Below are 27,762 nucleotides of genomic sequence, written 5' to 3'. Positions count from 1 at the left end.
CAATGACAGAAGTTTCTGACCGAACATGTGTTTAAACGTGAAAAACGTGTGGGCCTTTGTGAACAATGTTATGACTATCCTTTCGACACTTGCTACTTTTCTGGTAAATACAGTTTTTCAAAATTTTTTCAACAAATTTAAATTAGAGCATTTTCACATTTGCCATTTAAATAAGTAGGGGGTTTCTAATAAAAAAGGAATACCTGTGTTTTGGGAAAAGAATAGAACTCATCTATCATTTTAAAATTCTTTCACCCGACTTTAATCAATTAATGTAATGGATTGGACAAGAATTCAGAGAATCGACAGGGTTAACGCTGAGAAACTTTACAGACTGAGTTGCGAAGCAACGAACACTACATGGGATCAGACCTGTTGTGAATACAAACCTTGGGCTCTATCCGATGGCCGACAGACAACAGTTTTTAAAAGAAAACACAACTGCGAAGATCATTTCTTGACTTCAGACTCTCTCCATGATCTCATCTCTTGCACAAGCCAAGAGGCCTGGTATCAAAGCGCTGTAAGGACCAATCACACCCTCCTATCTATCTTGCCGCGTGATTACTTAATCCACGCGAATAAATGAAATGTACTCGAGAAGTATAATGATTACAGAAACAGAATGAGAAGATAATGGACGTGACTTAAAACACAACATTACTACCCGATCTTGGAGGTATATTAGCTGTTTGTTCCTGGAATCTTCCAGACGAAGGCACAAATAATGTTGTGGAAGCTGGATGGAGTTTCTTTGGAAGACATCGTGCCTGTTCCAAAGGCACAGCCGGTAAGTTGATAAATACTTGTTCTTTGTGTACCGTAGCTTGACCGCTTGACAACCAAGTACTAACTTGAGATTTTTAGCAGAACCTTTCTGGTTCATGACGAAGCTACTTTTGCTGTTGAAGAACATTTCTAAGAGAAGGCCGGAAAGCGCTTGTGTGATATTTCTCCGTTAAAAAGGGCAAAATTTCACGTTCCTATTTTCAATTATTCGGCGGTCGTGATGTTCTTCCAAGCACTGAAAAGTCAACAAAGAACTCTATAAATCAACTGCTTCCACTTAGCAAGTAATCTTTGTTGACTAACTTTCAAAGCAAACATATTATCAGGGCAAGAACCATCATTTGAATCGTTTGTTTTATTTCTGTTTTGCAGTTTGAATTCTTTTGAATTCTTTTGATAGTTTCGACTTAAAGCACTCACCGCTATGGAGTCAAGCCAAAAGATTTGAGAGTGATCTTTGTATTCCAAGCGAGTAGTAGAAAGTTAACCAGTCCGTCAGAACTTGTGATAGAGCAATTAAGAATTTTGATCCTTTATATCAGTCAACATATCGGCAAGACTCATTAACACTAAAATAAAAGCGGACTTCTCTAAAGCGAATATTAGTGATAGGTCTTGGCAGTTGTAAATAAATTTCTGCATCTCTATTCGGGACGGACCCCGTCGCTGAAGCCCACAGTTGGAGTTGACCTGCACCAGTTGGATTTAGCGCTAAAACGATGGAAGCAGAAAGTAATAGAATAAGAAATAACTTCGTTAATTAATCATCTATCAGTCAGAAAAGACTTCAAAGACTAGGCAACCGCCCAGACTACGCTGGAGGAATTTGAAAACAGAATATTCACCCTGAAAAAGCATCAAATGTTTTCGGTCCACACATTAAGCCGGAGAAATTTAAAAACGCAACAATCTCCGGTCTTTTGGACTTGTGTTCGAGGAAAACTCTGTTAGGGAATTCACGTGATTATCGTGAGTACATCGTTTTCGAAAAGCTCCGTTTTCAAAATGTTTTCCGTCCACAAGAAAACGAAAAGCCGGCGTTTTCAAATTCCTCCGGTTTGAAGAGCGTTTTCGAAAAGCTCCATTTTCATGTGGACAGTATGCCAAACCGTAGAATTAAAGCTGCGTTTTCAAATTTCTCCGACGTAGTGGGACGCTGCTTGAAGATACCGTACGTGGTTATAATCAGACATTGTGAAAGCCTTGCTAAAATCGCCCAATTATAGTTCAGGTTTTATGAATATGGTTTTGCTGTAGTTACATTGCTGAAATTCTAGCATTGCAAACCTGAGCTAGAGCGAAGGAGTTGAATATCTATTGATTTTCAGTTTATACGAGGAAAAAGTAATACTTGAACCACGTCAACCAGCACTGTAAAAGATCTAGGCACAGTCTGCTGGATGGATAGTTCGAGACCTCTAATCGAATAATTTTTTCTTATAGAATTATCATGATTTTATGACGGCATTATCAAGGACCAGAATAAAAGTTAAGTTGTGTGGGGCGCTTCATATAACTTCTGCTTCTTGAATTCTCATCACAACACGCAAATTTCAAACTCAGTTCAATCATCTTTTTTTTGCAAAGGACTAATCTCGCGGGAGGTTTTCTTTGACTGTTCAATTGCAATTTCTTATCATTGCTCTGAACTTTCTGTGAAACAATCTCTTGGGACCAATTTCCGAACAGTTTGGCTTTCATTTGATGACGGCGCTTTGTTCACTTCTGTTTGCTTTTCAAAGTTTACGTTTTACTACAAGGATTTGTGTGATAGCGCTGTAGCGGATAATGTCTATGAAAAAAATTAACAAGCTACAAAACGGTAAATTCTGAACAAAAGTTACCAAAGGTGAGTCATCTTTGGATGTCAAATCAGTAAGAATCGCCGACATGTGGAGATTTCAGACGTTCCTTTCACACTGAACTTTTATAATAAGCACGTTATAATTGAGTTATCAGTGGTTTTTGCGCGTGTGGCGCGTAGCAAAGTGCCTTTTATTGTATAGGTTTGATTTTACTCTAACGCCCGGGTCAAACGCCGTACTTCACATGAGCCGAACCTAATTACAGTTTGGGTCGACTCAAATAATTAAAAGAACGCCTGTTTGAGTCAAACGTCGAACTTAATTCAGTCGAACCGAACTGTTACACCAGACAAATACCAAAAGCGGTCTTGTGGGTCAGTGGTTTTAAAGGTAAAGTCAAAATGGTGCCTTTAGACGTTTGGTTCGACTCATGTGAAGATCGGCGTTTGCATTAACCCAAAGTCGGTCTTCGTTCTTCGTGAAGAACGCCTCAGCCGATCCAACGCCGAACTTCACATGAGCCTAATTGGTTGAACTGGGTTCGGCTCATGTGAAGTACGGCGTTTGACCTGGCCCTTACAACTTGTCTCCTTTTTAATTTCACTTTTTGTTTCTCCTGTTGTTTTCACGCAAGTCCAGTGATAAAATTTTAAATGTAAAAATTTGACAAAATTGACGTCCGTCTTGAACTACTGGCTGTGTCCACACATATATTTACATAATCTCACATCTGTAAACACATATGAGGTCTTTCGTCCACACGAGTTTAGCTATCGTTCACACGTAAACATCGCTCCAAAGAACGTTCAAGCAAATATACGTGTGAACGAAAGACGGAGCGAACTTAGGTAAAGGTAAAGTCTGCATGCGAGCCAAGTGGCCCATCAGGCCGGAGCTTATCCCGGTTTCTGTAGCATGAAGCGACTAGGAGTATTTCTACTCCCCCCTGGTTGGGATGCTAGTCCATCGCAGGGTTACCCCCAGCATTAAGTTCGCCTGTACCCATTTATACACCTGGATGGAGAGAGGCACTGTGAGAGTAAAGTGTCTTGCCCAAGAACACAACACAATGTCCCCAACCAGGGCTCGAACCCGGACCGCTCGATCCGGAGACGAGCGCACTAACCATGACGCCACCGCGCCTCCCACACGGAGCGAACTTACGTATAAAGAATTTGCCTTTCCAGAGTTAAGGAATACATGAGGATGTAGCGTATGTTGATGAACGCCGAGACTTGTTTACGAAACATTTCCTTAAAACGCAACAATGAACAGCTCTAGCTGATCATTGCTTACTTTGGAATTCTTCTTGTCACATCTTGCCTTTCAGTTACTGATAAAGCCGCTTTCTTTGATCGTGCGGTGAAGGATTCGTAAAGACAAAATATTTTGGAAATCTCAAGTAGGCTTAGAATATGTTTGGACTGGAAATCAATGAAACTATATTGAAAAACGTATTCCATGAACAGAAGTTCACTTGCAACCTATACTTGCAACATTGAAAGTTACTCAGTTGCTTTACTATAGTTGCTTGTTTAAAACGCAAACAAAAAGAATGTGGGCACCTACAATCTTACTTCTTCAACTTCTTTAACCGCCGTCTGGTTAGCTCAGTTGGTAAAGCGCCAGACTGCTGTGCGGGAGTTCGAGGGTTCGAGCCCCAGACCGGACTAACACTCAGGGTCTTAAAATAATTGAGAAGAATATGCTGCCTTTTTTGTAATTATATCTGCAAATGTTTAGACGTTCAAGTCTTCTCGGATAAGGGCTATAAATTGTAGGCCCCGTCTCCTGCATCTTCACTGTTACATGGTTAGCAGGGGACATTAAAGGATCCACACCTCAAGAAAAATTGCTATGTCGTCCTTTCTCGTTTGCCTCAATGCTTAATTTTTTCACTGTAAGTCAAATACGCATAGGGTTAGACAGCAAACACACTATAAAGCTAGGGGTTAAGTCATTCTAAAGAAGATGATTACTAATAAGACTTGGACATTATTTCAGGGTCGACATTTCAGCACTGGCCATCACATACTGGGCAACCTGTCTTCCACTTTAGATGCTAAATACGCTCAAATGATTTATGGCGAGCACTACAGAAAGGTGAGGAGTTTTTAAATGACAGTTTGATTTTCCTATAAACTAGTGAATTATTCACTCACCAGGTCTTCTTAAACTTCATTAAAGTTTTAATTGTTGAAGAACGCTGCTAGAACCTGGAAAAATTAGTTTCAAACTACAACATTTGAAAGTCGGAATACGGCCGGGGAATTTTCCAATTATCTTTGAAGTATACGACTTATATACATAAAGTCAAGTTGTGTGTATCGCTACTCTGGCTGAGGTATTTAGTGAAAAGATTAAAAATTTAACTCCGAAAAAGTATACAGTTTGTGAAAAGTACTAAGTCGAAAATCAAAAGTTTTGTCGCCTCGGTCGAGTCCACAAAGATCATAGTAAATTTTTTTTACACAATTACGCGTGAAGTTCTTACAATTTTTTATCTTCCCTGTCTGACATTTTATGACCACCCCGTTCGAACCTAGATTTTTCTCAGGCTTTAATTTCACAACTGTCTAAGTTGTGTATATAACTGCAATGATCAAGCATGTCCTCAAACATTTTCTGACAATATTTCTGTCACTCACCAGAAAGTTGAAGCTGCTTTGGAACTTGAACGCCGGCGTTGTGCTGACCTTTTGGCCGAGCAGAAGAAAAAGGCCTCGGCGCAAAAGGTCTTAACACCACTAAAGAAGTCACCAGTCTCCCCACAAAGAAGACCTCGGCCTCGATATGATCTGAACGAGCTACGTCATCATCAGAGGAGATGCGCAGCCTTGCTGTTCGGGGCACGGGAACGAGGCGCGCACAAACTTCCAGTTTTGGTATTTTATAAAGTCTAGTTATTGCTATAATCTTGATCAGAATGAAATAAGAAATAAAACCACTCCTCCCCTCAAATCAATGATGAACCGGCGCTTAACCCAAAACGCGCCATTTTTTCTATCACTGAAATGGTGGTGAGGGAAGGGGTGGTCGTAATTTTCCATTCAAATGTTGAAGACCGGACTGTGCTAATTCGATAACTGGCTCTGTCAAACATGACCTTCCAAAACTTAAGATGAGTTTACTCTGGTCAGTACATTCACCGAACTCGATAACTGGGATTACTTGTACGTGGTGATAGTGCAACATGCGACATTTCCCGCGCTAATCGCCCGTATCTTATTCATTTTGCGTTTTTCTCTATTTCGACGAGCTCGATGTTTTCCCGCGCTTTCCGCTGGAAAAATCACGACGTTCCCAGTATTTTCGGCGTCCACTCTCTCGACTCACACCACATGAACAAATTTCTTCCGTCAAAAGTTTAAATATGCCTCATTTGTATTCTCGGTATTGGACTGGAACTAGCTTGCAATGGAGGCTCGTGCGGGGAATATCATGAAAAAGAGATTGATGTCATTTGCATTTGAAAAGACTCCGCGCATTAGCCTCCGTTGTAAAGCTAGTTCCAGCCCAATGCCGAGAATACGAAGATGGCCTATTGAAGATAGTGAAAGAAAGGCACCCGGAATCCTTCAGGCACAACTTGTAAATTTTAAGTCAGTATCAAACATCATTATATTAAGGAACGTTATTGCACAAACTTTTTTTTGATTTTGACACCGTTTTATTTACAGGTACAATGGGCTCCCAAGCGGCGAGAAAGTTACTATCTAATGAGCGAACGAGTGTACAATGATCGTGTATTGATGAAGATGAGAGCAGATGCAGGGGACAGCCCTCTGAACTTTGACTTCTCTAACACAGATGGCGACACGGACGATCTCCATGAGTTCCAGAAATTCGTTAACAAAACTTCCAAAGACATCAAACAGCTGAGTTTCGATAGCAAATATAAAGATTACACTTACGACTTTGGGGAAGACGAAGGAAAACACGCTCAAGAAGAAGGCAAAAGAACAACTGAAGGTTATCAGACTACCGACAGCAATAAAGGGCGGCGAAAAGTAGTGTTTAGTGATCATGTGACGGAATCAGACACCGACGCCATTGACGCCAAGTCTCTCGCGCGCACAAAGCGAAGGCAGAAGGGACGATTGATCGAGGGACTGGATCCAAACGATATCGACTTGAGTTTTGATTCTGGAGACGAAATCCCGGATGGAGAGCATCAGACCGCGAGCGAAAGAAGGCCTGGTTCAGAGAAATCCAAAAAGAGACATTCAAAAGGTTCACGTAAAGGGTTGTCCAGCACTGATTTGTTGTCTCTTCTACAAGGAACTGACGAATATAGCAGTGATTTTACTTCTGAAGACGATTCAGATGCAAAACAGCCTGGTGACGAGAATAGCCAAGGATTGCCGTCTGGGCTTGGGGAAGAGTATTTACAGTCGCAAAGAGATGAGAAGAAGTTACACAGAAACAAATACTGCAAACATTCACTCAAACAGAAAACACAGGAATACTACAATAAACTTCCTAAATTACTCAAAACAGCCGAGCTTAGGGCTAAGCTAGCTTCAAAATCTCGAGAAACACACCATGACTATCTCGGCATGGAAGCGAACCATCAATGCATGAAGCAACATAAAGTGGCTTACGACAGGGCCCTAACAGTAGCCAGATTCAGGTCTCTGCCCTTCAGCTACTCATTTTTATCTCGAAAAGTGAACGGTATGCATTCTTTCTCGTATTTTCCTGGCCTCCCTGGCAGCGAAAAAGTAACGGAGAAAGAGGAAGATCAAAACAGTTTAAAGAAGAAGAAACTAAAAGAGGTTTCGCCAGGCGGGCGAGAAGCAATTTTTGGCGAACTAGACATGGATGATTTTTACTCACAAGAAGACGAACTAATTTATTTTATCAATCCAGAAGAGTTAAAAAATGTCGTGGCTTCCACCTCGTCAGGTGCTGAGAGCAGTAGAAATGGAGAGGACATTTCGTCTCGATCAAACACCACGTATACTTCGAGGTCGAATACTGTGAAACCGTCCTCGCATGTCGAATCAGAAAATGAGCTCTGATGCCATTGGCGACCCTCTGAATTTGCCATTTGTCAATTTCCTTTCTTTAGGGAGTAAGGATTTGTAAGCTTTTCTGAAAATTTTGCCGTTTAACAGCACGAGAGAAATAAAATACTTTTCCTGACCAAAAAATTTTCGGATTATCTGGATGAAAGTCAAATTGGAAAGTAACATAGATCCGTTCGTAAATTGTTGAACTTCCTTCAGAGGAACTCCTTTCTAGTTCTCCGTTCAGAACGAAAGGTCTAAAATATCCTTCTCCGTGTTGCCCCCTTAACCGTGGCCAATTATCTCCGGGGGGATACTCCATATAAAAAGAACAGGGGGGCTCGTCGTACCTTCTAGGGGTTAAAAAGGCAGCTTTGTTACTTCTTAGGGTGTTCAGCATCAAACGGTCCACAGCAGGAGCTTTTGCGATACCTTTTAGTGTACTGAGCTGAAAAAATGTGAGAGGAGATAATGCGTTGTTTTAGAATTGGTACCTAGTAAGGGTGAAAAAATTTCAAGCCACGCCCACAAAGCAGGATCTTGGTACCTCTTAACGGGTTCTCTTCAAAATTTCAGACGAGCACCCCCATGCATTTCATATGTTACCCCCGTGCACCCCCGTGCATTTCTTGTATTTCCAAGAAATTGAATTTTTCATGAACATCGCCATATTTTAGGGTACCATACCTCCTTAACAGGACAGACGCATGAAAAACTGACGCCAATTTGTTTTTTTACAATAACAAATTGTCAAATTGTCCACTCTTGCTCGTCGCGTCAACATCGCATAAATAATTATAAATTCATGTGTCTGCCCGCTTATTGGCGAAGAAAGTTAGCCAGTGAGCGCGCGAGAATTTCTGCAGCTATTGTGTGGCTTGGTTAATCGATGTTTTTCACCTGGAGGGCTGTGAGTTGGAGCACTCTTCACCAGACTCCTTCCCGCCTGATCGCTTCGCTTTTCGCCGTTGAGCCTGCTCGCTGGCTAAATTCTTCCATTTTGATACGCTATTTATTTCACAGTGCAGTCTCTTCTTGCTCAACATTTAATTGCATAAGACGCGGCATGACTTCAGATGGCATTAATATTAGTCACATTTATGAGGTTTCCATGCGAAACTGTATACGCTTACTTGAAATTTTAATATCGCTAGCACATGGTAACTGACAAAGGCCTGCTTTATTTGGGTTTTGAAAGTCCTTTTTTCTGCACCGCACGCAACTAATTGAACTAATAATAGATTCCATGGCAATGTTTGTTTTTAAATGCAGTTTCGACAATGTTGACTTTGAATTGATCCAGACTTAAAGGAGCCATGGAATAAAAACATAATCTTTTAAATAACTTTGGATCGTCGGTGAGTCGGCCTGAATTTCACGTAAATAAAATAACTTCTACCTTGTCGGTCTTTTTTGGCCGAAATTACACCGTATTCAGATCGAAATATTGTCTACTGACAAAATTTCTGTATGTCTGTGACGTTTGGTGAACAGAGCAAATTGTCTGAAGGTTGTAAACGCCAAACAGCTGCAAGGATCTTTTCGATAGCGCATAGACAGACCTAGACATAATGGAACAGCAATGGCGGCATAATAGAGGGTCGAATTTCGACAGCAGCGACAGGAGATGAATTCTTTTGATTGACATCCACCGTTTCTTGGCCGCTGATTGGCTATTGGTGATATTCAATCCACACAAGAGAGACATTTGTTGCCGAATGTCTGTAATGGTTGTGTCATGCTTCACACAGGAGCGGCGATTCCAAGGAAATATTTATCAGTTCAGACCTTTTCGTCGCGATTCTCGATGCCAAACGAACAACGGGTGATAAAGGAAAGGTGAGAGTTTTTCAACATTTGCCGAAACCTTGATTTTTCTGCTAGTAATCGTCCATTGTGCTGTGTGGTTTCGTGGCGACATGAAGACTACAGCTTCTTAAACTTCATACCTGTGATTTCTACCTTGGTCTATAGCAGTAAGTGCTTCTTTCGTGCTTTTGGAAAGCTGAGCTAAAGAATCTTTTTGAATTGTGCTTCCACCGGAATATATTGGAACGTTTTGTAAGGCTAACGCAAAGTTTACAAGCTCTTCCCTGTGTACGCTTTGTGTGTATGTTGACAAGTGAACGGACAGGAATGATGACCTGTTTTAGACATAACCAATATCTAAAAGAATCTCCATGTTTCCTGCACTGTCCACTGCCTTCGCTTGAGTTTCACAATAACCATTTTTTATTGTTCGCACGACTGTCTATCAATTGCCTTTGAAGGTGTTTCCCTAACCTAAAAAAAAAAATGTACAAGTTGAAATACTTTGTGCATGTGTGTCGGACGCCTAAGTTTAATATTATTATAACGTACCGTTATTAAATTATTGCAGATCAGTATAACTTCCTTTGTGGATATGAGGGGTTACTACTTCCTAGTGGTTCTGCTGTCTACAACCACACTGATAAGCGTGAGGGAAGGTAAATGTCAGTGAGAATTAATAAGCTTAATGACATTGTCTCTATTGCAGGGCTATTTTAGAGGGGAAACATATGCAACGAAATCAGTGATGTATTATTGGCTTAAGGGCATGCATATAATTCCCTTTGCAACAGGCTATGACACCTGAGAGCCTGTGGTCTTGGTAGTATTTATCATTAAACAATATATGTAGTGTAAGCACCTTTCCCAGACCAGAAACCAAATTGATCATGCCTTCTGGACAATTAGGAACTGGTTTTTGTTTCTTGAGTATATATATAAAAAAATATACCTGCTATTTGGTTATAAAAAAATATATGTATGTTTTGGGAACTTGATCTCGAGCAAGAGAGCACCACAACAGGGTGGTAAAGGGGGATGTCTCGTTTCACAAAGTGGAAAAAGGGATCCTTTCACAATTTAAGGAAAATGAAATATCTTATTACATGAAATTTCACAACACATTAATTTCATGAATTTTGCTTTTCAAAAAAAAAATGGCAAAATTAAAGTGACACAAATAATAGGTGTTGAGAACATAACATGATGCAAAAATTAAGTGACTCGCATTATGTTACTGTTGTAGTCTTGCCGTTGCATTTTTGTTAATTTTGACGTTACTGTAACTTTGATAAAGTCTGTTTACTAAATTCAAGGACATGTTAAAGTATAGGTAATATTGCCAAGGAAATAAATTGTGTGTTACCCAAAAGCATGAAGTTAAAGTGATTCAAAATTTTTGCAAACTTCCAGAATTTAAGTGTCACAAAATATGTACACCTCAAAATCACGAAATGAATGTTTCGTGAAAATTTCATGTAATAAGGTATTAAATATTTTAGGTAACACATTTCCAATTGAACTCGCAAAGTTAATGAGTTATTGAATTTTTATGTGTAAAGAACGACATTGTTCAACAGCGTTGTCATTTCTCCACCTCTTTTTTACCACATGAGGTAAAAGGAAAACCGTGTTCCACTGAAGAGAAATGCAGAATGATCTAATGGATTACCTTTCACAGTTATGCCTTATGTTTATTACACTTTGACAGGTGTGGAAAAAAATAGAAAATGTAATCAAAATATGGGTGTGCGACAAAATGAACATTTATATCTCATATCACAGAAAATTATTTTGAAAATCATGGTAACTAAAGAGAGAGAAAAATAATGCCGTCCACAAATCATGAAAAAGAAAAATCATCCTCACAGCCTGGTTCCCGGTCCTTAATGAAACCCCTGCATTGTGTGGGTCTAGAAAATATCCTTACCCACACCAAGGATGGTCACTAGAAATTCTGAGGTAAGGGGAGCAGTATAAACAGCCAAATATTTAAAGGGAAAGTATAAAGCTAAACTGGAAATTCCAGGGGGGAGGGGGGTACAAACCAAATAACCATCCTTAGTGGAGATATGGAGATTTTCTGGAACCACTTGTCACCAATAACAATAAGTTATTGGATCCAAGGCCATAAGAAGATTTGTTTAAAATTCTGTAAAATCTGAAATATAAATGATTGTCTGTAGGAAACTCTTCATGTTTCTCTTTTGCCAGGTTCTTGTCAAGAAGAGATAAATTTGGTGTGTGATTCTTACCACACAGATAGAGGAATTTTGAACGGGACTGAGAAATGCAAAAATAGTGATGATAGCTGTTTTGTTCTTTGGAGAGATGAGGTGAATGAAAGAAATGAAACCGTCCAGATAGTTCTTAAGAAAGGATGCTTTAAGGTCTCTGCGCATAATCCTTCTAGACGTTGTCAAGATGATTGCATTCAAAATCCAAACTATGATGCCTTCAAAAGCAAAAATGTGTCTGGCTTCTGTTGCTGCAAGATGGACATGTGTAACACGAACTTTACCCCAGTGTACTATGTGGAGCGTGAGTCTACTGTTGCACCAGCCTCAACTGCAGGGGGTAAGTTGATATAATTAGCTCAGAATGATAAATTGCATGTCAGTTTACGCACTCATTTCAATCTCATGCGAGAGTTGTTATATTCAGTGGTCTACAAAGATCTTTGAAGTATCTTGGAATGATTTGTTAATTATGGGTTCAAACCCCCAATACCTTTAAATTTTATTAATGTTGCGCATAGGCAGCTTATACTTGTGCCAATCTTTAAGGCTCTTGGGAGGCACCATTTAGAACTGCTTGGAGATTTTATACTTTATTAATAAACAAAATTTCTGGAATTTAGAAATGGTCATTTTCTTTTACAGAGTCCACCAGTCAACAATCAGACATGACTGTCACGGTTGTGATTGCTTGTGTGATGTTTGTTGTCCTGGCCATAATAATGACAGCAGTTGTTGTCTACATGTACAAAGTAAAATGTCACACTGCTAAGTATACTGCTACAGGAGCTGAGGAGAGAGAACCTCTAGAGCTACCACTTGATCTTAGTGGGTTGCACTTTGAGGAGATGGTAGGCCAAGGCCGTTATGGCTCGGTGTGGCGATGTTTCTTTAAAGGTGAGGTTGTTGCTGTCAAAGTATTTCCGCCGGAGCACAGGGGCACGTGGGAAACTGAACGAGATGTATATGAAAGACATTTGTCACATCCAAGTATATTAAAGGTGAGATAACAGGAAGATCTCTTAATATACTTAAAATGATCAGTATCAAAAGTTTCCAGAAGTTTGCAAAGAAGCATGTTTTTTAAGGCATCTTTGACAGAAATGCTTATATACCGTAAATCCTTGAATTAGTGCCTCCCCTCAAATAAGCGCTCCTTTGAATGAGTGCCCCTCCTATCGGCCAAAACTTAAATTAAGCATCTCCCCTCAAATATGCGATTCGAGGGGAGGCATTAAGTGATTTGTCATTTCACTGCAGTGTTATTTTCTTGTAGTTCTTTTTCGCATCACAAAGAGAGAATACTTATGGACCAGAATATTTGTTGGTGACGGAATACCACAGCAAAGGATCACTTATGCAATTTCTTAAGAGCAGTACAGTCACATGGCAAGAGATGTGCACTCTTAGTCATTCCCTGGCAGCTGGGCTGGCTTACTTACATAATGATGGTAAGCTCTAAAGAGGCTTTATGTCATTATTATATTATTGAACATAAGGTTTGTAATGGGGAAATATTGGTTGATGAATTGCTTTTTTGAAAGTTTATTGATCAAGGTGCAGGTGAGGTCCACAAACTTGTGGGAAAGGAAGGTGACCAATATTCCCAATACAGATGAACAACCTAGCTCAATTAAGTATTTACTTTATAGCAGGGTTTATACGGCTGTTGGAAAACCTGGAAAGTCATGGAATTTATTATTTCAATTTCCAGACCTGGAAAGTCATGGAATTTAAGTGAGGGTCACAGAAAGTCATGGAAAAGCAATATGCTTTCTGAGAATAAAAAAAATGCAAAGAGATAAAAAAGTCGAAAAAGAAAAAAAAAGCAAAAAAAAAAACACAATCACGCATTTTATGCATTATAATGCTGGAAAATACCTGAAATAAATTATTGTTTTGATACTACTGTGAGAACAGCTGCTTAATGTTTGTCATGGAAAACTCAGAAAGATCATGGAAAGTCAGGGAATTTTAAAAGCTTAAAAGACTACAAACCCTGTGTAATAATAATAATGGCTCTTGTAAAACTTTGCTGATTAATTAAGGCAGCCCTGTGAATCATTGATGGTTAAAGCACACCAGAGGATCAAGAGAAAAGAGATTTCTGCTTCACAGCGGACGGTTTTTTTTTTTTTTTTTTGTGCTGTAATACTTTGAAAATGCAATTCAGCGAAATTAATTTCAGATTGTCTCTAATTGCTTTTGGCAGATGATAATGAGGGAAAGCCTTGCTTTGTTCACCGTGATCTAAGCAGCAGGAATGTGTTGGTCAGCCCAAATGTGACTTGTGTACTGTCAGACTTCGGCTTTGCTATGAAAATGCCAGAAATTGGATCGACAAAATCCACTGATGACATCATCACTGAGGTAGGATTGAATACTTGTTCTAATGCTATGGCTTCAGGAAAGATCCAGAATCAAGAGTAGGGTTCTTTAATTAAGAAATAGAAAACATCTACCTACTGGGTTTCTATCAAGTGATAGAAACACGAGTAGAAGTTTGGGAGAACAAGAAATGCTGTGGGAACATGAGCAGACAGGTGAGTGTTTCCACAGCTTTTTCAAGTTCTACTAAACTTCCACGAGTGTTTTTATAACTCAATAGAAACACAGAGAATATGTTTTCTATTTCTTTTAGAAAATACTGCATCAAAAAGAAAACAACTTGTTTACATGTACTTTGATCATCAAAATGTAAATTCCCTTTGTTTACGCCATAATTACGTCAACAGCTCATGCTGGTTCTGTGTTTCTATCAAGTTATAGAAACACGATTTTAAACCAATCAGCACACGTATAATCATAGGGATATTTTCTAAACGCTTTTGTCAAAGTTAAATGCCATTATATGTCTCACTAAATTTTTCTTTAGGGACATCCTTCTCTGTAACTCCCCTCTCTACACTCTGCCTTCTGGTATTTATGTTAGCATGAAGAAAAAATTACTTTAATTTAGAACTTAATTACCAGCACACATTATTATTATTATTATTATTATTATTATTATTATCATCATCATCATCAACACTATCACTATCACTATCACTATCACTATCATTTTCATTATCATTATCATTATCATTATTATTATTGTCCTCACGTAATGTTTGCTTATAGTCCTTAGGGCCGAGACCAAACCATGGTCCTGGGGCACCAGGGGATAGCCAGTTTTTAGCTTGATAGCACCCTCCTCAAAATGTGTGCTGTACCTAGCAAGGTTATCTTTTGTAGTTCACTGATGCTTAATTGGCCAGGAATTCTTCCAAGATAAGTTTCTAGTCCCTTTTTGATACCTCCAAGTGCTCCAACGATAACTGGTATTGTTTCCATTCTCATGCCCCACATTTGGCTTGTTTCGATTTCCAAGTCCTTATATTTGGATAGTTTTTCAGTGACTTTCATTAGTTTTTCAGTGACTTTTATTATTATTATTATGATGATGATGATGATGATGATGATGATGATGATGATGATGATGATGATGATGATGATGATGATGATGATGATGTTATGATGATGATAGTAGTATTAGTTGTGATGTAAAGTTTATATGAAATATTTCATATTTGAACTGCGGTTATAGATGAAAGTGAAGAATGATCATCGCAGTTAATTTTCCAATTTAAGCAACTGGAAAGAAGAAGCCTGAAAAAAATCAGGGTTTCAACGGGATTCGAACCCATGACCTCCGCGATACCGGTGCGATGCTCTACCAACTGAGCTATGAAGCCACACATTGGGAGCGAGGTCAATTAATTGAGTTCGTATCTTCCCGTGAGGAGTGAAATGATGTAAAGTTTATATGAAATATTTCATATTTGAACTGCGGTTATAGATGAAAGTGAAGAATGATCATCGCAGTTAATTTTCCAATTTAAGCAACTGGAAAGAAGAAGCCTGAAAAAAATCAGGGCTTCAACGGGATTCGAACCCGGGATTCGAACCCGTTTCCAGTTGCTTAAATTGGAAAATTAACTGCGATGATCATTCTTCACTTTCATCTATAACCGCAGTTCAAATATGAAATATTTCATATAAACTTTACATCATTTCACTCCTCACGGGAAGATACGAACTCAATTAATTGACCTCGCTCCCAATGTGTGGCTTCATAGCTCAGTTGGTAGAGCATCGCACCGGTATCGCGGAGGTCACGGGTTCGAATCCCGTTGAAGCCCTGATTTTTTTCAGGCTTCTTCTTTCCAGTTGCTTAAATTGGAAAATTAACTGCGATGATCATTCTTCACTTTCAGTATTAGTTGTAGTAACCATATCATGATTAGATATGGAAACATGTTTTACAGGTTTAACAGACATCAAATTAGGTAAATATTATAGCATTTTGTAAAGCTTAGCTCTAGTTTTTGTCACAATAAACACTTCTTTTTATAATTATTATTATTATTATTATTATTATTATTATTAAAGATTCGCACAGCTATTGATGATATTGAAGCTGGTTTTGTCATTGGCTCCGGGCAACAACAAGTTGCCTAGGGAAGCCAAGAAACACCCCTTGTTTGCTTTTTCTCTTCTTTCTACATCTCCAGCACCTTATTATTATTATTATTATTATTATTATTATTATTATTATTATTATTATTATTATTTTTGAATAAAGCTTTTGTTCTAAGTAGAGTTCACTTACAGGTTGGAACCTTGCGTTACATGGCACCTGAAGTCCTGGACGGAGCTGTGAATTTACGAGAGTGTGAGGCATCATTGAAAGAAATTGATGTTTATGCCATGTCAGTGGTGTTGTGGGAAATAGCAATGAGGTGTGCTGACATATATGGACGTAAGTGTGCAATACTAACATAGTGCTAGAGAATTTTGTTAACTATGAACAGTAAAATTCAGCAAAAGTGCCTTTTGTTCAGAATGTGCTTTTTGGTGGAGCTGCCAATTTTCTTGTAAGGGGGAGCTTACATGTATACGAGTACAACATGTTGCTAAAATCATCTTTAGAAACATAACAACTTTATAAAATCGGCAAAATTGACAAGTTTGTAAGATAATAATGTAAGCAAGGGAGAACACCCTGTAGGCAAGTTGTAGCTATTGGCATGTATTAATATCTAAAGGGCATTCTCCCTGGGCATGGCCTTATTTCATCTACAAATGAAAGGTTTAAAATGGATTGTGGCCATCAGGAAAGTGGTGGATAAAATCCTTTAGCCAAGCTGAAAATCCAAGTTGACTCTTAGCTGTCACAAAGGATTTTCTTTATACATAGTTGTTACTAAGTGGTAATGGTATTCAAATGCTATCAGGATTGTACTGTGAAGGTCTGACTGATTGGTGTTCTTTTCCATCAGGAGAGCCTGTACCAGGTTACAAACCACCATTTGAAACTGAGCTGGGAGAATCGATCACCAATGAAGCTATGCAAGAGTTCGTTGCTGGACAGAAGAGGAGGCCAGGTTTTCCTGATGTGTGGAAACACAACCATCCTGTAAGTGCTTTTTATTGTTTTCTTAAAGTAAACAGAAATGTGAGTAACTGTTGCTGGTGTTTCAGAATCCTGCATTTTCTTCTGGTGTCAACAGTCAGTCAGTATCCTTATTGAAGAACCTCCAATACAAGCACCCTGTTAACATAACCATGTTAACAGGGTGCTTGCTTAAAAAGTGGTTCCACTCTATTTGGTGTCATTTTGGAACCCCTGTTTCAGTCCTTGTGGCTTGAAGAGGGTTTTTTTAACAGTGTAACCCAAGTCTTAATTGTAAACATTAGATTCCGCTCAGTTAAGACCGGGTGAGATGTTCAAGTTGACCTAAAATATACACCTTCAGAATTTTTTTTGACCAACTTAAGAGCTACATGTACAGGGAAAATTGCTGTTACAGAACAATGCAGCTAACATTTTTAGCTCTAGACCTTACTAGCCATTATGAAATTATAATCATTTCTTTTGCTTTTCCAAGGGACTAAGAACATTGAGGGAGACGATAGAAGATTGCTGGGACCAAGATGGTGATGCACGCCTCTCTGCACTTTGTGTCAAAGAACGTTTCTCTGAGCTGTTGAAGGACTATCCTGATGGCCTAGCCACCATTCCAACAGTTAACCCTGTGCAAACAATTCTTCAGAATTATCCCATGTCTCATTCACAGAGTCTGTCAGGCATTTGTAGTCCTGTGTTAAGTGCCCCGCCCATTGTAGAAGCAAATCCCTGGGCTGAGCGTTCATCTAGTCAAGGCCTTACTATGACAACTGTATAACTGTCACCAGAGATTGGAGAAAGTACTGATTTATCAAAGTCTATCCATGAACAAACTGGATATTGCTAGCTTGTCCTGTAACAACTTGGTTTCTATAGGCATTGTTATTGTTCATCAAAATACCAGTGCTGGGCAGTTCAATTTCTTGGTTATGATCCTGTGGTTCTTCTACAATTAACACTGACTGTAGCTTGAGTGTTTATTTACACTTAGAAGTCTGGCTGGAAAGGTTAGGCAGTTCACTGATTGGTTGGTAGAGCTGTTTCTTGGATCAGGACTGAAAAGATGTCTAGTTCTAGTGTATAAAATAGAAATTGAAGGGACTTTCTGTGGTGTAGTGGACATTCAGTACTGCAACAGCAATAATAATTACCGCAATAATAATAATTATATTAAAAAAAAACATTACTGAATAAGTTTAAGCTGTTGCAAAGATGACTGATGCTCGGTGAGAGTCAATTCTTTAATCTTGACTGGACCTGATAGATCATAAGCAGTTAGGGTAAGCCTCTGTCTTTACCTGCAATGTTAATATTGCTGCAATTATAAAATTAATGGAGTTTTGTAAAGGCAAGTGCTTTGCATTGTTGGTGGGCAAATGTGAAGTGTTTTTTTAGTTTGATGTACTTGGTAAATTGAAAAACTGAGCCCATAGTACCAGTGATCATCAGCAAATTGTGATGATGTAGGCTCAATAGTCAAACTAATCTTGCCAGGTTTCCCAGCACACTGACTGGGAAGTGAAGCTATTTTGAACAGTACTTTATTCATTCTTGTGAAAATTAGCAACCACAAATTCTTTTCCCCAGGGTTATCCTAGTCATTTTTATAAAATGTTTCAAGTTGAAGCATACATTAATTAAATTTTTATCACTTCTAAGTGAACAAGTATTTTTTAAAGTATTAACCTGGTTATAACCGAGCACAAGGGTTGGTCTTGGCAGTATGGACCAAGCACCAATATTTCCCCAGTTCAGGTTATTATATGGCACTTGGGCCATTCTTGCTAACTTTTGAAAACAAGAATTACACATCTTAGAACCAATCAAAATGCTCGGATCTACCACAAGACTACCTGGCCATATAATAGTTAAACTTATTAACCTTAAGAAACTGTTGATGGGCTGAAATCATAATTTTTATATTAACACTTAAATGAAGATTAAATTTTGCCTGTACTAGGTGAACAAGTTAAAAAAAGCTTGAGCTTAATTGAATAAGGCTAGGAAATAAAATGAAAACTGGGGAAATTGTAATAGTATTGTAGATACTCAGAAATATCAAAGCCTTCATTTAGGAAAAACAACCAGAAAGATTTGTAAATATGTATTAATTTGTAGATCAAAAAGTTAAAAGTTGTTGAGATGTAGCAAAAAAAAAAAAAAAAAAAACTAGAAAGAAGAGTTATTTTGTGTAAGGAAATTAATTTGGCTGAACTACCAGAGAAGTGTCTTTTGAAAATGTCACTTTTTCCTCCCATGTATTCTTGGCAGAAGCAGTCATTATTGCCGGTAGTTAAATTAAAATCGCATTTATTTATACGCATGCACAAGAAAATATCTGGTATGACAAAAAGCACATCAACTCAGCTGGTACAGAAAAGTGCTCTCTCAAATTTGACTGATGGAAAACAGTAGACACTTTGATACCTGTAAAATCAACCTTGTCTGGTCTTCAAATGTTTAATCTACATGCAGGGAAGGAGATAATGGGCCGCACATCTTGTTGAATGAATGTAAGGCACCAAAGGCTCAAATTGTACAGTCTCTCTGTACAAGTTATTATTTTGATGTTGTGTGTTCGCTGAGTATAATTAAAAGCAATAGCTGTTATATGAAAGCAGGCTAATGTAGAAACCTAATGAAAGATTGTTTTCTTCAGAATGGTAGCCAAAATTTTCCAAATAAAGTTTAGAACTCAAACACATGAGAGAGGTATTACTTATAACATTACTTATTTGGAACTCTTGGTGTGTTATTTTTAATGTTAATAGAAGAAGAACACTTTCAGCATCAAGTGTTATACAAGAAGTAAAACAAGTTTTTTAGTAGTTATGTGTTGTGTAATTTGCAATTAATATAATTATTTTTGCATCAGAGACTTGCCTGCTTACCAGTTTTTATACTGTTGCCGTAAAGTGAAGGCTTTTAAAAACAGAAAGTTATTTGGAGATGATCTTTGTAGTTTTTCAATGGAGGCCCTAAACAACCCATGATCTTCGAGATGATGGTGCATATTTATATCATGTTGTAGCAAGTACCCAGTGTTTTTAAAAATTCCTCCGAATGAATAAGTATCCAGATTTTTTTCAACACTACAAGTGTTGCAAAAAAATAACACGATAAGCCACACCCATTCGTCTCCATATTTCAAAGCATGGCCAGCAGAAGGGACACTGGGAAAAATAGAGTTTGATTCAAGGTCTAGTGTTCAACGCAAGAGACTCGCAATGCCTTTATCAACACAGGAGTACAAATGGGTAACGGCAAACTATCAGACAATCTGACAAAATGCATGAAGGGGTAACCTTTGGGGGAGTAGCTCAATACTCCATTCACAAATAATGCTGCGGAAACTGCGATAAGCTGGGTGCTGTTACTGTCCTATGTAGAAAACTTCTATTTGCTCGTCATGCACTCCAAGTGAAGGATGCTCAGTTTTTCAGGTCACTCTGGCATTAGTGCAGACAAAAAGGGACAACAATTAAATTACTTCCAAAGTTTGTAATATTTAATTTCTGTTGTTATTTGTTGCATTTGTCACACTTGTTGTCAAGAATACTTTAATTAAATTAAGTAATCAAAAAGTTTTCGATATTTTCCATAAGAATTACATGTATCTACAATACAATGAAACACTCAAGTACAACTATTTACATTTATATATCAAGGCTACTTCTGAATTTTACAAAATTAGTAAATCTGACAGATAAGCTGTCCAAAGTGGCATAAAAATAAATCACTCAAGACATTAAGGTTGCCCAATGGACTTCGATCACCTTTCTTGCAATTATTTAAACTGATGTCACAGTGAGAAAGGCATGTGAATATACATAATACGATTTTAAAAGGACCTTGTATTATTTTTTCATACCGGAATGTTTGTTATTTATGAAATATTTCATATGAAAATCATGCTGTGTGTTGGAGTGAAAGCATTACTGCTCTTATGTACTTTTCTGGAATGGCATAATTTGTCCACAGGACCAAAGGTTTATTTCTAAGTGTTTTTAACACCATATTTTTCTTGAAGCCTGGGAAAACAGTGCTGTAATAGTTAAACAATTAAAATTGTTCTCTTAGATATACTAAACTGTAAACTTGGGTATGCTTCTTCTGACATCACTGTCAAAGAACTGATGGCTAAGGGCATTTCTTGCGGATATTCGACTAGTTGGTTCATAAACAAGCATTTGCTGTACAAGAAGAGTAAACAAAATAGCATGTACAGTATTAATAACTTATAAGAACTTTATTTTTAGCACCGATGTGCTTATTGGAGACATTGGACGCTAATGGAAGCTGAGGCTGCAGATCAGCCACCAGTTTCATTAGTATGTCCAAGATGATTACTGTTACACCAGATTAAATGGCCTAAGGCAATGAGAGCCAATCTTTATACTAACAGTAATGTGCTTCCTAAACCACTAGAACATCACTGAGCAGGCTTTTTTTCTTTTCTTTTTTTTAAAAAGTTAGTTTCCAAAGAGCATTTTGGTAGAGAGCAACCAAGATACTAACTTTTTATAATCTACTTCTTTATTTGTTAACTGTGCATCTCTCAAGGTAAACCTTTGACTAGGTGTGGAAAACAGACTGTAATAAGTACCTGTAATAAGTCAGCGCCTGGTTGACTAAGGGCGGGTATAACTTGAAGAAGATTTTGTACCGGCCACTTTGGAAAGGAACTTTTATAATCAGGAAGTTCGGCTACTCCAGGCCATAACCTTTCATCTGGAGTCCCTAATGTTCTGTGAATAAAACAAAATGCACCATAATGCTTCCAAGCACTTAGTCTTGTTGAAACTAGGGGGTGAAGCTCTAGGCATGCTGTGTAGATTATGAAGAGGACATAAACCTACAAAGGAGCCAGGTTCCTGTCTAGTTGTTTTGTTACATGTTCTTGAGTGAAAAGCATTTCTCTGATGACTACAATATAAGAATTACTTTTGGATAACCTGACAAACTGTTGGGAGGCAACCTGTGGTTTCTGTGGACTGGTATTTCACAAAGAATGCCCATAGCTACATGCCTGCTTCAAGGACTATAGACATATTATACACACATACATTGTGTGGCTCCTGGAAATAACCATATCCCCACCTCAAAAATGGCTATTACAATTCCTGCCAGGGAAAGTAATTTCAAAGGCTTAAACTGTCTAAACAAATTATCAAATGAAGCTAAACTGGAATTTCCAGGAGGGTGGCATTGCATTCCAACCAGAATTCCTCTATGGGGGATACTGGTTACTTCTGGAGCAATGCAGTGAAGACATTTAACTATACCTTACATTACAGCAGCCTTGCATACTGTACATTCCTTACCTAAAAATTCTAAATAGCTGGTCAATTTCAGAATCCCCTGGGAAAAGGGCTCTTCTTGTTATCTAGGAAAAGCAAATAAAAGATTGCAAGTGATAGATACTAAGCAAAGCACTATGGTAAAAACGACAAGTGAGAAACGTACAGTAACTATACAAAAAGCATCTACTGACCATTTCTGCAAATATGCAACCAATACTCCATACATCTACAGGTGTTGAATAATAACGACAACCCAAGAGAATTTCTGGTGCTCTGTACCATAAAGTTACAACTTCATGGGTGTATGATCTTACTGGAACCCCAAAAGCCCTAGCTAAACCAAAATCTGCCAGTTTTATGGACCCATGAGAGTCTATAAGGAGATTTTGTGGCTTAAGATCTCTGTGTAAAATTCTATGGGAGTGGCAAAAGGCTATGCCACTTAACAACTGGTACAGGTAGCTCTGTAGATGAAGAAAAGAATACAAATATCAATATTGGTGATGCTAGTGGTAATAGAGAATGCTATGTGCTTTCCTAGGGTAGAGTTAACTACAGAAACAACATTACAAGGGAAGAATGTTTTGGGTGTTTAACTGGTGATTATGTTATTTGCATTGAAGCTAAGTATCTAAAGTGAGAGACCAAGTGGCCAAATAGTTTGGCATGTTAGGCTCCAAATTGGGTTAATGTTGTGTCAAGCACTGAGTGATCTATTGTGTTGAGTTCTAGGGCAAGAAAATTGGTTAACATGGTGTCCTCTCTTGGGGGGGGGAGTGGAGGCAGGGGGTGGGGGTGGGGTCTTGTACTGGCAAACTGTTAGCAAACCTCAGTGGCAAATTGTTCCGGGCAGCCCATGAGGGGTGGGGTGGGGAGGGGTGGTGGGGGTAACAATGCTGTTAGTTGCTCTATGTAACAGAAATGGGTCCACATAATCTCCTACACTGTATGCCACTTTGGTCCAAGAGCAGACTTATAGATCTGTAAAGCAATTACTCTGAACCTGTTGGCATAGATTTCATCAAGCGACATGGCATTGAAACAGCAACATGGAGGCCAACAACATCACGAGGGACTACAACGTTTTGAAATTCAGACATGTACAATGTTCCTAAACTTCTACATGATGGAGTTTGAAATCTGATTGAAAAATGCACAACCCCTTAACAGAGTCTTGTCACTTAGGTGACTTTCTTAGGGAGAGAAATTTAAATGAAATATTAATTAAAATTACCTTAACTAGTGACAAAGAAATTCCACCAGCAGGTGCCGAGTCCATATACTTTTTAAGGTCTTTATCTAGGTACTCAAATACAAGGAACAGCTTTTTATCACTAGGAACCACATCTAGCAATCTGTGAAGTCAAATAAAAATACCAGTTAACCCAGAGATCTTCAGAGGCCTTGGCAACCGCCAGCAAGACTAACAGTCTATCACTGTGAGACAAAAGAACTGGAAAAATGAGAGTGTTTTATCAGGGTACAACTCTGTCCACAATCAACCAAAATGTACCTGGTTCTCAAAAAACTGGAGGCTTCTTCTCGGTAACTTTCAATAACTTTCTCTTTCAACTTTAAAATATTTAGAAAATCCTGCATGGTTTCTGGCAAAATTTGGGGAAATTTTCAATTGAGATGTAATGTCTCTGATCTATTTCAAGAGAGCTAAGTAAAAATTTCAAAGGTTCCACCAGGCTTTGTCTACCTGAATACCTGTGGTCGAAATGATTTTAGCTTGAAAGTTTTTCAAACCACATTATTTTTTTTTTACATGTGGTCTGAAAACTGGTTAATATTTAGTCTGCCACAGAACCATTATAGATATCGTGGTCTATCAAATTCACCTAACCATTTTGATATCGGCAAATTTTCCATTCTTAGGGTTAATACAGTGTCCAGTCATTATAAAGTTAGCTAACCAAGCATTGGCTTTTAATAAGCTATTAAACACTCCGAGTGCCAGCAATGCCACTATTGTCATTTCCGTCAACACGTGGACAATTGGTGGCAACGTAAATTTGAACAATGATTTTGTCGTGCTAGGCTATGCCGAAACTCAGAATATACTCTAAGATGTAAAATCGTTTTCTTTCCATTACGCAAGGTCAAAATGTAATGGCGACTGCAGTTGCGGAACGAACACTACTCTGAAGGCTAAGGCGAGAGCATTGTGAGCCTCAAACTCGATATAATGGTTATACATGCAATACCTTCGAGACCACCAGCGTTTCAGTTCGAATATGAAGAACACTGGCTTTAGAATTTCCGAAAAATATATAGTTGAAGCATAAATACAAGAGCATCGAGTAGCTGTATGACGTGGCGATGAGAAGCAGTTAAAATGTTGGGAAAACATTGAAATGAACACCTCGCTAATCAAATTAAGCTCAAGCAGCTTCGCTATAAATAATTTTTAAATTTGTTATGATGTAGCTGTGATTCTAATACTTTGGTGTAAGGAATTTGGTTGCTTGCCAGGAGTATGTTAAAAGTCATAAAAATACAACCTATGGGCATTTTTTTTGCAGTCATTAGAAATCACTCAATTCGTTCGGTTCGTATGAGGTTTTATTCAAATCCTGTGCAAAACCAAAATTCCTTCAGAGCCCCCAATATTTCTTTGTTCGTCTCTCTGAGGCATGAGCTTTTCTTAACATCGTTTAGGTCGCAACCTTTAGTCGGAGAAAGTAAGAACGAGAGGAATTTGCCGCAAATACGCGATTATTGTCGTCGTTAATTGAACCAGTTCATGATGTTGAAGCCATCATGCTGCAAAGCTCGCGTACTAGCCGAGAGCAACAGACGAACCTACCTAACCACATTGGGATGATTAAGCTCTTTGAGTAAAGAAATTTCCCTTATTGCTGTACTTGGTACGCCATCAGATTCTCTGAAAAATACAAAGTAACGCAATGGATACTGAACTACGGCCTGATAAGCTTCAGTCTTACGTTTATACGTTTCCCAACAAAGTGGCTTGCGTTAGCAGTTTTTACGTTTGTTCTCAACAGTCTTATTGAAGCGTTGGTTCATTTCCCTCACTGCTAATAATCGACAAATAATTTGCTTGGTGTATTCCTTATTAAATTTCCCAGAGAAGCTGCCATAAGGTCGTCCAAATAATTTTTTTTATACCCAAGCAATAACGCCATAGTGAAGGTCACAAATTAAGTTTATGAATATCACTCACGTATCTAAGCGAATCTTTTTCAGCGCAACCGTTCGCCCTGAGCCTTTATCCTTTGCTTTATATACAACTCCATATGTTCCCTCTCCAATTTTCTCGAGCTTCTGGAAAGCGTCCATGAGGCAACTGGAAAAATTGGGCACTTTTTTCTAACCCTCTCGTGATAAAGTCGAAGTTTACGCTCATATATTTTCTTTCATACAAGCAAACAGAGTGCACAAATTCCCGCTTGTTCGTTGCACCGGTGATTGGTTGGTGTTTCCCGCGCAATAATCTGATTGGCTTCTGCAAGAACTTTTCAGTAATTTGATTGGTCAAATGTTCCCCTGAGCCCTAAAGCAGCGTTTGGTTGGGACAGTGATCATCCCCTATCACAACAAAATGGTGGACGAGGAGGACAGAAAAAGTTCTCAAACTTTCGGTTGTTTTCATCCGTTGCTCAAGCAATTATCTGTCATAAATTAGATTTAGATTTACGCCAGTTGACAAATCATGTGAGAAAGAAAAAGAAGTGGAAACACCTCACCCTTAACTTGTACCTTGCGAAACTACAGGGACCAAGACAGTGCGACAGCACATTTTGGTCTCCACATAGGCATATGGAGGGTAACTTTTCTCAAGTTTATGTCCACCAAACTAAGGAACTTTCAAGCGCCATGAAATCTTACGATACAGTTGCTGTGGACAGGTTTCGTCGAATGGAAGAAGACTACCATAATGGCCGAAGGGGTGGGGGCACTCCCCAAAGTTTTTGGAGGGGCTGTGGTCCAAACTTCAAAACCCTATTTCAGACCAAAATCTGTGATTTCCATACCCTTTTTCAGACCCGAGTGAAAAATTGAAAACCCATTTCAGACCTCTACAATTAGTACATGACTCTAATATATGACCACAGCTAACCAGAATTGGCTTCCAATTGCTGCAACATTTAAGAAGAGCTACAAATTTGGGAATGTTGATGTGGAAAAAATAGTTCCTCATAAACAAAATACTCAACGCCAAGCTAGAGTGAAAAATATATCCTATTTCAGACCAAAACAATCTATACCCTTCTCAGACTGAAACCATTCAGAAGCCATAACCTTTGGGGCTGCACATACCTAAATAGCCCATAGCCCATATAGGAGAGTACCCCCCCCCCTCCCCCAGCTGGCATAAGTATCCTAAATGACCAAAGAAGAAAAGTTTTGACCCAAACAGAAAGTTTAGTTTGATTTAACTGCACAAACTAAATTTCTCAAGCTTTACCCTACTGTGTGGGTGGATTTTCTGTAATATCGAAAGTAACAATCAGATTTTTTTAGCTTGCTGTTCACTTGGAATTAGTTTGGGGACAGGCCAAGGTGTGCATGAGATTTCAATAATGAATAAAAATAATAAGATATATAGCATACTTCACTTTCTGCCCAGACACTGATTTCTTTCTTTTTAATCTTCCAGTCCAGTATTTTATGCGGATACACACAAACCCCTCTTTCATTTGCATGGTGCATTTATCATTAAGCTTGCATTTATGTATGTCTTTCTTCTTTTATGATAATAACATCGTCCTTAATGTAAATATTAATTTAAATTAACTTAGCACACGGCCAACGCCAACTTATATCTGCATGACAGTGACCAACTCGAAAGCTCATTGGGTACTTTGGTCACTGTACACAATTAAATATTGTTTCTTCTAGTTTATTTCTATCTGTATTTATTTTTCCTATATCATTGTAAACCATCTTACGTTAAGTTGTTTTGCTGTAAATAGTGTGCAATAATAAAACTGTGCATATGCATGGTACTAACCAAGCTGATTAGTATTTTCTGTCTTGTGAGGCACAAGGTTGATTTTTTTACCTCACCTCAGCAAAATTAGAAGGCTCTGCCCAGTCGCTCATTAGCTGGGTAGGACTTTAAGCAGTTCTTAATCCAAATATCTCTGTTGTAAACTCCATCAAGACATTTCTCTATAGCAATGGCAGAGACCCACTGGGCATTGCTTGTTCAGAACTCATCATACCGAATGTATTTTACCTAGGAGAGTTCCTATAATTCAGCTAAATTGGCTTTACATTGAGCACATCAGAGATGAATTTACGTAACAGATCAATTCCTTCCCAGCCGTCAAATGAACCACAAAGTTCTGGTAAATCTTGAAAATCTCTGTGGTGGGAACAGAGGAA

The 27,762-nt window shown here is 38.4% G+C and overlaps 3 protein-coding genes across 4 annotated transcripts; 2 read left to right on the top strand and 1 right to left on the bottom strand.

The window, feature by feature from the left end:
* The first annotated feature begins 243 nt into the window (after positions 1–243).
* LOC145488607 (uncharacterized) lies at positions 244–8,376 on the top strand. The gene is made up of 4 exons (XM_081467495.1): positions 244–790; positions 4,599–4,697; positions 5,246–5,479; positions 6,275–8,376. Exons 1-4 carry the CDS (start codon positions 728–730, stop codon positions 7,616–7,618), a joined length of 1,740 nt encoding a protein of 579 aa, XP_081323621.1. The 5' UTR covers positions 244–727; the 3' UTR covers positions 7,619–8,376.
* A 124-nt stretch (positions 8,377–8,500) lies between these two features.
* On the top strand, positions 8,501–19,929 carry LOC145488603 (bone morphogenetic protein receptor type-2-like). Of its 2 annotated transcripts, none has more exons than XM_081467491.1 (9): positions 8,501–9,445; positions 9,987–10,074; positions 11,630–11,992; positions 12,298–12,653; positions 12,929–13,103; positions 13,865–14,022; positions 16,306–16,453; positions 16,974–17,110; positions 17,583–19,929. In XM_081467491.1, the coding sequence occupies exons 2-9, from the start codon at positions 10,011–10,013 to the stop codon at positions 17,877–17,879; spliced, it is 1,698 nt and encodes a 565-aa protein (XP_081323617.1). In that variant the 5' UTR covers positions 8,501–9,445; positions 9,987–10,010; the 3' UTR covers positions 17,880–19,929. The 2 variants fall into 2 exon arrangements, with proteins under 2 accessions (XP_081323617.1, XP_081323618.1); XM_081467492.1 differs by lacking the exon at positions 8,501–9,445 and adding an exon at positions 9,458–9,582.
* A 103-nt stretch (positions 19,930–20,032) lies between these two features.
* LOC145488606 (cyclin-dependent kinase 2-like) lies at positions 20,033–26,906 on the bottom strand. Its single transcript, XM_081467494.1, has 7 exons — positions 25,595–26,906; positions 25,217–25,294; positions 23,639–23,759; positions 22,596–22,868; positions 22,426–22,487; positions 21,708–21,849; positions 20,033–21,294 (listed from the first exon to the last, which is right to left on the bottom strand). The coding sequence occupies exons 1-7, from the start codon at positions 25,708–25,710 to the stop codon at positions 21,187–21,189; spliced, it is 900 nt and encodes a 299-aa protein (XP_081323620.1). The 5' UTR covers positions 25,711–26,906; the 3' UTR covers positions 20,033–21,186.
* Positions 26,907–27,762: the final 856 nt, after the last annotated feature.

Source organism: Orbicella franksi, chromosome 5 (assembly GCF_964199315.1).
Source record: "Orbicella franksi chromosome 5, jaOrbFran1.1, whole genome shotgun sequence".
Classification (NCBI taxonomy): Eukaryota; Metazoa; Cnidaria; class Anthozoa; order Scleractinia; family Merulinidae; genus Orbicella; species Orbicella franksi.
The sequence above is the reverse complement of the archived record's forward strand: the minus strand, read 5'-3'. Positions and strand labels throughout refer to the sequence as shown.